This window comes from Aptenodytes forsteri, unplaced genomic scaffold (genome assembly GCF_000699145.1).
Source record: "Aptenodytes forsteri isolate BGI_AS27 unplaced genomic scaffold, ASM69914v1 Scaffold155, whole genome shotgun sequence".
NCBI lineage: Eukaryota > Metazoa > Chordata > Aves > Sphenisciformes > Spheniscidae > Aptenodytes > Aptenodytes forsteri.
In genome coordinates this window covers 3426175-3436189 of record NW_008794446.1, presented here as the reverse complement: position 1 = coordinate 3436189, position 10015 = coordinate 3426175, and the positions used below count along the sequence as shown (strand labels likewise).

The 10015-nt window shown below is 41.3% G+C and overlaps 1 protein-coding gene across 5 annotated transcripts in view; it reads right to left on the bottom strand.

The window, feature by feature from the left end:
* DCLK1 (doublecortin like kinase 1) overlaps window positions 1–6945 on the bottom strand; it is a 251943-nt gene extending 244998 nt beyond the window's left edge. For all 5 annotated transcript variants that reach the window (XM_009290193.1, XM_009290194.1, XM_009290195.1 and 2 more), the window contains exon 1: window positions 6559–6945. In XM_009290193.1, coding sequence (XP_009288468.1) covers window positions 6559–6934 — 376 coding nt within the window. In that variant the 5' untranslated portion in view covers window positions 6935–6945. The remainder of the gene's footprint in view (window positions 1–6558) is intronic.
* Window positions 6946–10015: the final 3070 nt, after the last annotated feature.

Sequence of the window (10015 nt, the reverse complement as noted above, 5' to 3'; positions counted from 1 at the left end):
TCGGTGCTAAAACATCGGTGTGTTATCAACATTATTCTCACCCTAAATCCAAAACACAGCACTGTACCAGCTACTAGGAAGGAAATTAACTCTATCCCAGCCGAAACCAGGACAGACACCCAGCTGTTTTGGGATATCTAACATCTAGGAAAAAAAAGTCATTACTAAATCTTAGAAAGTAACACTTTCTTGACAGCCCTCCTGCCTCCTCACAGCAACACTGCAAATGAAACGCCATTTAACTCTTAAAAAAAAAAAAAGATACGCAATGCTTCTTTGCCAGTTTTGAACCAGTAATCCTACAATTTGAATTGTGCAAGTGCTCAACACTCCAGGAAATTCCATGTGGAACAATTAAAATAAATCTTAGCATTGAGAAGCTAATCAGAAAGCTAATCATGTAGAAGGCAGATCCCAAAACACAGTTTATGGTTAAAAAAAAAGAGACAAACAAAAACCTACTACCTGCAGTTACACATCTGTCAAAATTCAATGCAGCTGAACCACTAGAGCCATGTAACACTGAAGGATAGTTCTTATAGGTCATGACAGAATTTCATGACGTGCTTCATGTATTAAAAATATAATTTAAAAAATAATATCTGTGTACAAGGTGACTGTTAAGGAGACATTGAATCACAGCCTGTAAGTACTGGAGCCTTCCTGATGCAAGTGTTGATTCCCTCTCTGGTATATTGGTATTAGCAGTTAGTTTGTTTCCTTCAGCTTGCTGATATTCTCACTACAAGAATGATCAAGGCATTCTCTCTTAAAAGGGATTATTTGCATTACTTTTCTGTGCTCAAGGCGACTTGGCCTAAAATGGCTTCATAAAGAAGCCAGCCGGTCTTAGGTGAAAACCTGAAGAAGGAATAGAGAACCTGTTTGAATCATGCAAGCAGAGAGGGAAAAACCAATCCCTCTTTGTGAGGCAGCAGGCCTGCCAAATTATTGAAAATAGTGTTGATTCCTTGTAGGAGAGTACATACGAGGAAAGGAAAGTTAATTTATGAGCCCACCAGAGATTGAGGAACTGCAGTAATTGCACAGTTTGGTGGTGGGGCATCCTGGCGAGGATGCTCAGTGCAGCAGTCATTCGTTGCGGTCCATTTCCCCAACAGATGGGGCAATAAACAAATTAAGAGAACAGGGAAGGGACTGGCACTCCCAGCACCCCATGCAACAGGCACACCTGCCCTTCTTCCTTTCCACCCTTTGGTTTGGTACATGCAAGAAGGTAGAAGAGCAGTCTCTCAGGGGAAAGGGCAAAGAATTCTGACTATCCCTCACCACGCAGAGCAGACTGCAAAAGGAAGATGACCTGAACCAAATAGGTTACTACCTGATAGTTCCCAAATGTGTTAGTTAATAGAGCAATAACCTACTTAAAAACTACATTACTGCTGCCTTGTCTTTCTGCAGTGTCTGAAAAAAATGCAACAGTGCAAAAGAGATGGAGCATTTACAGGAAATAAATCTGACCTACCCATGTTCACCTAGCAATCAGATGCACCAGAAACTTTAAATCAGATCTCCTCAGACCTTTTAAAGGACTTCTTTCGCACATGATTCTTTCTGCTTAGCTCAGACTAAAAATTCTTTTTTTTTTCCCGTCATCAAAAGCTAAGTGAAAAAATAAAGACATACTTCCTCGCCTCTGCCCCCCCCCAATTTCCACTGTCTTGCTACAAGCAAGATAGGCATTGCACACGCTTAAAAAACATAACTGGAAAGCACCTAGAATAAGAAACCATGGGACGTTCCAAGAAGTTGTTAAGGTTAGCTCAGACTAAAAATTCTTTTTTTTTTCCCGTCATCAAAAGCTAAGTGAAAAAATAAAGACATACTTCCTCGCCTCTGCCCCCCCCCAATTTTTCCTGTGTTTTTCTACGCGCGATAGGCATTGCACACGCTTAAAAAACATAACTGGAAAGCACCTAGAATAAGAAACCATGGGACGTTCCAAGAAGTTGTTAAGGAAGACACAATGTGAAACAACTGGCTAACAGATGAATCTTCTCAAATTCATGAAATAAAATAACCAAATAAACAGTGCCAAAACAACCCTCTACCATTTTATGCAACAGGATTATTCAGCTGTTTGTTTATTAAACACTATAAGGATTGCAGGCATTTCTGCCACAGGATCCAGTCCAAGTTTCACTAACTTTGATAGCCCTGGATCAAGTCCATGGTAAATATCCAGTGTAAATTCAATCCTATGAACAAATGTCCACAATAGGTTCAGCTCTACAAACATTTAAACAGATACTTTACTATTATTTTGATAGCATATTACATATGCATATGAATCTTTCCAGCCCACCAGTTCCCAGCTGCTGAGGTAGGAACGACTTAGAAGAAAGAGCATTAGCTCCAGAGTACATCAGAGACCACGTCAATCAATTCCTACAGTCTGGCCTGGCTGGGCTTCTCACCAGCACCACTAGAGCAGGTAGCAGAGTCAAGGAAGAAGCAGTAGTAGCAGGTAGGAGAGGGAAAAGCTGAGATAAGAGGAATGAGGTGACAGTGGGAGCAGCAAGACCCACACAGAAAAAAAGTCAGGAACTCTGTCACAGCCCACCACTTTAGCAAGGAGACGCCACCTTTTGAACCCTCCACTGGCAGGCAGTGCTCTCTGCTGCATCAAACACAAACTGCCTGCCTCTACTCGCAAGAGCCTTCCTGGAGTCCTCACGTGACCCATCATCTCCTCTGCCACTGCAGTGAGGTTCACATCTCCCAAGAGTTATTAGTCAGTTACAGCCACTACCAGATTTTAAAACTGGTATATCTGTGCTCTTTCAAACTGCTCCTTCAATGAGGACTGCAGCTCCAAGATAATCCCCAATAAACATTCATTTTTCTTTTTCAGATTATTCCTTAAAACTATTTTTGCCATTATGCCTACACAAAGTGTGAATGCACACATACAAGTCTTTACAATAGTTTGGCAGTGCACCCAATATTGTCATGTGACAATATTGTTTCCCAATACTCTCTCAGCCTTATGGTTCGGGGTTTTTGGTTTGCCTTTGTCTGCCAGTTCTCTGCTGCAGGGTTCATCTTTTGTGGTAGGTATTGTGGAAACCTAAAACAATTTATTCTGGTACATACCCAAGACTCTGAGGTAATAATATAATAAAAATTAATAAGAAAGGCATGCAGTTCTGGCTATGGATTGATTCCGTGGTCTTTGTTCCACATAGCAGGACCCCAGGAGTAAAAACTGTAAATAATACTCTTTGTTTCAGAGTTATCCTGCTCATTCCAATCTATTACTGTTCATGTTACACTGTTCAATGGTAATTTTGGGGATAAGACCCATCAGTCCACCTCTTCCTTCAGCTTTAAAGATGGTACACTTCTGGAAAAGCAAAAGACATTTAGTTCTTTCTTGAGACTTTGTTTACAGCTAGACAATTTAGCCTTAAGAGGCCTTCTATATGTTTGATTACATGTCACACCTAGGAAATAAAGTCATGTCACATTTCAAAACCGTTCTTTAAAGGTAGGAGGGTCCTGAACATCAGGTCTGACAAAAAGAAGGTAACCTGAATCCATTGCATTCTTTCCTTCATCTAAGGTGACAGGAGAAGAGAAGTTACAGAGTGTGTGAAACTTTTACAACAGTACATACCCCTTGTTATCAAATTCCAACAAGTCTCATATGTCCCAAGTCTTAAAAAAAACAAACAAACAAAAACCCAAAACCCCTAGGGAAGTCATTAGTTTCAAATAAAGGGAAGATATGCCCATGCACCTCAAAATAACCTACAGCACCAGCATACAGCCACGCCAGCTCCGAATTGTATGCAGGACAGAACTAAGTACTACTGAAGCAAAACAGCTCCTTTACGATCTTTTTCCTTTGGGACTATCTTTCATGCAGTTCTATGTATTTAGCTCTGGAATGAAAGAGAGTGGCTGCTGTCATGTTTCCCCCAGGAGCTAGTTGCTTCTCTGTCTTCATGTACCGTATGGGAAGGTAAGAGCATACTAACTTCCTCACAGGCATAAAGGCAAAAAAACACCACCAAATCAAGGCCTTACACATTTACCTTACAACATAATCAATAAAATCAATGCCCCAAAAAAGAAAAAAAAAATCATCTAAATGCATAACAGTCTCATTAAATGAATTCATACAGTAAAGGAATAGTCTTGCCATGAAGAAAGCAATGCTTCGTATTTCGATAGTTTGAGCACAAATGTCATTTGGCAAGAGGCAAAAATCAAGTGATTTTCCAGCTATTTAAACACAAAGCACAGCTTCAAGCTAATTAATGCTGTACCAGACTAGCCAAACTCTAATAAATTTGTACAGTAAATAGTGGAAGGAGCTTATGTAAAAACCACCACTGAGCTAATAATATATGAACCTGTACTCTACAGTGAAGCTCTAGGAGGGAAACAGAACAAAATAACCCACGTTGCAGTTTTATACGAATAGACAGAAGCCCCCTTTCAGGTGGAACAAGCATGTAGCTCTCTACTTGCACACAAAGTCTGACTTCTGTAAACCCCACAGTGTTAATAGCACAAGAAAATAAGACCGTCCAACTTGAACTATGCACAGGAAGAGAGGATGTGTTCATTGAAGAGGTAAGGAATAAAATGCCACAGAACTAAGAGAAATCCCAAAGCCCTTCTTTAAAATAAACTTATGCTCTTGTACTGTCATTCATTTTGACCGACTGATTTATAACAGGTATCCTTCTCTAGGATGCCAAAATAAACCAATCTTATAGGTTGCTGAATTTATTTCTGCATTCAGTTCTTTCTTTTCAAAAGCTGGTTCTGACTGGCAGCAGAAGACTGCAAATCAACGTTAACATCAATGATACTTGCTTCTTGATGAGCATACCAATCAAATAAGCACAATTATTTATACCACTACTGAGAAGAAAATGCACAAACACTGCTTTTGAACAGATGTTGATTAATATTGGTCTTTCCTCCCAGAAATTGATTTTCTCCACCAATTAAATCCTGTCCTGACAAACACAGTTCTAACTCTGCCCTGGAATTCAGACCAGTTTCCTTTCCATTTCACTAAACCTATGGTCCTAACCCCAAAAACCCTTACTTACATGGACAATCCCACCACTTCAATATTCTTTTTGAGCATTTTCATGTTGACTCCTACTCTCCTTTTTATGCAAGGAGAATTATCAAGAATATCCTCTTCTCAAAACTTCTCCTTAAAAAGCTTTCCTCTGCTACGACACTCAAAGGAGACAACTCAATGGTGGCTGAACACCTGCCATGCAAAGAAGTGCTCCTCTTTCAGGAACCTTATTCGGCATTACCCTTTTCTTCTCCCCCCACATTAGCCGCCTTCTGATCCTCTCATTACATCCTGATACCGCAAGTTCTCTCACCTGATGCTAAAAATGAAAATCATAAAGAAATTACAATCTCTGTTACAACTCTAAATTGGCTGTCCAGTGGCTATAGATCCATGCTTTACGTGTTTGCCCATGGCATACTGGGGCCAGGGGCAAGATGGAAGCAACGATGAAAAAATTGTTCCACCTTTATTTTCTTTGAACACAGTCAAGGACCTGCATTTAAACTTTACAGATAAAAAACAACCTCAGTTACGGCCATGTGCTAGTTAATGCTTTCAGACCTTATACATTCTGATGTTTTATACTGGGAGCTATTGCCTACACATACAAAAAGAAACCTACTGCAAGCCAGAAACACTTTATGATGGAAAAGCTACTTCAGCTATTTGTAAAACTTGTAAAAGGTATTATTGATATCCTAGGCCTAATATTCAAATTGGTTAATGCTGACAGCTTCTTTTGCCAACAAAACTATCACTGAAGGAGTGATAAATTCAGTGTCAATGGGCAAATTAGCAACTGGCATCTCCAATGCCTGACAGTGACCAAGACCCCTCAGTTCTGACCAAATCACTGGTAGTGCTTTATACTGCAGGTACATGAGCCTTATTTAAGAACAACGTAAGGATGCCAATGGACTGGGGAAGAGGAAAAAGGAAATGCTACAGCAGAGAAAAGTTTACAATCTACCTCAGCTGAACCATGGCTACAACATTACTCTTTTAACAGGTTGCCTACATTTATGCCACTTCCATGAGAGGAGAGTATTTTACTTAAGGCATACTTACTTGTAGGAAGAGTTGGAGCTCTTCACTAGGTACAGACAGACTTAAAAAAAAGAAAATCCATCAGAACTGAATTTCATGTAGGTTTCATCAGCACCACAGACCTCGTCAAGTTTAACTGACTAAACTCTCATTGGCATTTTTAAATATGCAAGTTCAAAAGAAGCAGCAGATGCAATCTTCACTAGGATAACAGAAAGGGAAACGTCAGACACTTTCAACAAGAGGGAAATAAGTAGCAAGGCAAAAATATTTCATGGCACAATTTAAGATATTCACAATTCTAGTTATTCCATCGAAGATCCTTTCTCTATCAGTAAGAACAACAATACCATTACCTATTTGTGGAAGACTTAGCAGATTAGACAAGCAAACACTGACTCAAACATAATTTTACACCTCCAAATCTTACTGCTGACCTTCTACTAGCTGGTCCAAGGAGGAAATCTTCTTGGAGCCATCAATCGTGTAGATTGTTCTCACTCCCTGGGGCAGATTCACATTGTCAGACAGAGTTCGGGTCAGGTCAGCCAGGAGAGCTTCAAAGGATCTAAACCGGTCAGGGGAGATGGCATATACAATTCCTTTGAAATACCGGTCTCCATTACGATAGAAACGAACTTTCTTGGCTTTTTTCTCAGAACTCAGGGTCTGCAGAGTACGGGTTCGGTAAAAGCTGCAGTGGGCACTGTGAGTAGGGCTGGGCAAACCATTCACCCGGGACCCTCTGCCATATCGCTGCGCTTTATCACGCTCATCAAAATGCTCCAGCTCCATATCTCTCCCAAAGGACATCTTGAAGTTCAACCTAAGGGATGCACAAGAGAAAAGAAAGTTTAAGAAACTTACACATTTTAAGGGAGCCCACTTTGAGACTTCACATTCTATACATGGCATTTACAGAGGACTACTTTCCAGGTTGAGAAAAATGTTTGAATGAAGCCATGCTACATTCACATGTTCATTTTAGAATCATAGAATCATTAAGGTTGGAAAAGACCTCTAAGATCATCGAGTCCAACCGTCAACCCAACACCACCATGCCCACTAAACCATGTCCCTAAGCGCCTCATCTACACGTCTTTTAAATACCTCGAGGGATGGGGACTCCACCACTTCCCTGGGCAGCCTAGTCCAATGCTTAACCACTCTTTCAGTCAAGAAATTCTTCCTCACATCCAATCTAAACCTCCCCTGGCGCAACTTGAGGCCATTTCCTATCGCATTTACTATCGCTAGTAACTTGGGAGAAGAGACCAACACCCACCTCACTACAACCTCCTTTCAGGTAGTTGTAGAGCATGATAAGGTCTCCCCTGAGCCTCCTTTTCTCCAGGCTAAACTACCCCAGTTCCCTCAGCCGCTCCTCAGAAGACTTGTTCTCCCCACCCTTCACCAGCTTCATTGCCCTTCTCTGGACACGCTCCAGCACCTCGACGTCCTTCTTGTAGTGAGGGGCCCAAAACTCAACACAGTAGTCGAGGTGCGGCCTCACCAGTGCCAAGTACAGGGGCACAATCACTTCCCTACTCCTGCTGGCCACACTATTGCTGATACAGGCCAGGATGCCATTGGCCTTCTTGGCCACCTGGGCACACTGCCGGCTCATGTTCAGCCGGCTGTCAACCAGTACCCCCAGGTCCTTTTCCAACAGGCACCTTTCCAGCCACTCTTCCCCAAGCCTGTAACGCTGCATGGGGTTGTTGTGGCCGAAGTGCAGGACCCGGCACTTGGCCTTGTTGAATCTCAGACAGTTGGCCTCGGCCCATCGATCCAGCCTGTCCAGGTCCCTCTGCAGAGCCTTCCTACCCTTGAGCAGATCAACACCCCCGCGCAACTTGGTGTCATCTGCAAACTTACTGAGGGTGCACTCAATCCCCTCATCCAGTGACAGTGACAAAAACCTGTCAGCTCTGACCATAATGATCCCAGTTGTTCAATATAGTTCACATAAATGGGAGTTCACATGTTCTGAAATGAAATCAAGGAGGTAGGTACTTCCATTCCCATTTATGACCAACACAAGACTAAATACTACAAATTGCACATTAATTTTCACAAATAAAAGAAACAAAAATAAGAAAAAAATTTAGAATGACCAAAAGATCATTAGGTTCCAAACACTCTTCTTTTAATTTAAGAGCCACCTAGATTTGCAGTTGTCTGCAGAACAGCAAAGCACAGTAAGTGTATTTATAGCACAGATACACAGACCTAATTTAGAAGTGGTCTCTCTCATTGATTTCCAATAAAAAGAAAAAAAATAGCAAGCACTATATTGTTTCAACCACTCATAATTGTGTGACCATTAAGAAAAAAAATATATTCAGACCAGCTGTAAAACAGTAGGAGGAAATACAGAAAGACTTACAGATGCTCTTTAGCTTACAGAAGTTTGTATTAAACCAATGATTATACAGCTGGACCCTGATGCTGCAAAGCTGTAGGGGATGTGCTCAACAACTTCTGAGAGCTGTTCACGTGCTCAGCTAGAACAAGCACCTAAGGCTAACCGCTGCAAGTGTGGGGCCCTGGTGGAAATTATTTACCCTGCTTTGGTTACAGCTCACAAAAACATTATTTTGTTACATCGGCACAGGATCACGTGCTTATGTATATATGCAACATCTATATTTGTAAATACTTTAAAGGTACCTAACATATATATATGGTGCAGTATATATGTGTACGTGTATATATACACACACATACATAAAAGAAAAAGACTAATCTATGTTTTTCCTCCTCAGTATACATACACACATACACCCCACTTCAGTGAAAAGAATAAGAACGTTTGCTGTGGCATTTCACTGACACTTCTCTATGGGTTAAATACAAAATATCACTTAGTGGCCACAGCTTAGGATCAAGACTATACCACCAACATTTCCGTGTTAAAAATTATTTGTAAGTTGTTTTGCTTCACTTCTAATTCTAATGAGAACCTGTTATTCAGATTTAAACAATCCCAGAACTCACAATTCAGAAACTGTATCTCAAAAGCAATGTCTGTGCCAAGAAAAATGGATTTTTCTTAGGTTTGCTGTTTCATTTGCTCAAACCATCTCAAACACACACACAAAAAAAGGAAAAACAAGTTTACATGAAGATATACTTTTTTAAGAGACTTTCAGCTTTACTAAATTTGGATGGGGTGAAGAAGAAGTGTGAGTCACTGCCCTTTCTTCCACACACTTATGCTTTAATCAATAATGGCTGTAATTCCCCATTACGCCCCTTAAAACAGAAATAGAGCTCCCCTTGAACACCAGTCCTGCTATTTACAGAAAAGCATGTTCAAACCACAAGGTCTGAGCAGACAAAGAAATCCTAAACATTTTGATCTGATCAGATGTTTCCGTGTGTCTGTGTGTGTGTATAAATATATACTCATATACATACAGATATAGAAAAATGAAAGGACACACCCCTGGAAAACCACCATGCCCAACACTTCACACCCTATACATCTGTTAAAGAATTATTTATAATACAGGTGTGGGTGAGCAATTACATAAAACAATCACACATGCTGACAAAAATATACATCATGCAGCGATGCGACTGGGACCCAGCGAAGATCATTCAGAGACTAAGCAGCAGACTGACTACTAAGTCATTGGGGGGGGCGGGACAGGACGTGAATACATGCGGCAGCGGCTTCAAGAAAAAAAGAGGTTTATTCTGCTGGGGTAAGGGAAACGTGTTTGAAATACAACCAGCCCGCTGAAGGTGGCATACAGCACTTCAGCCCCGCTGCGGGCTGGTAGCGCAGCCTGAACCGCACGGTGACAAAAACGAGGTGCGTTCGCCTCCGGGCGCACTCACGCAGCGCCGGGGGAAAGCACGCAGCGCGCTCCCCCGGGCTGCCGG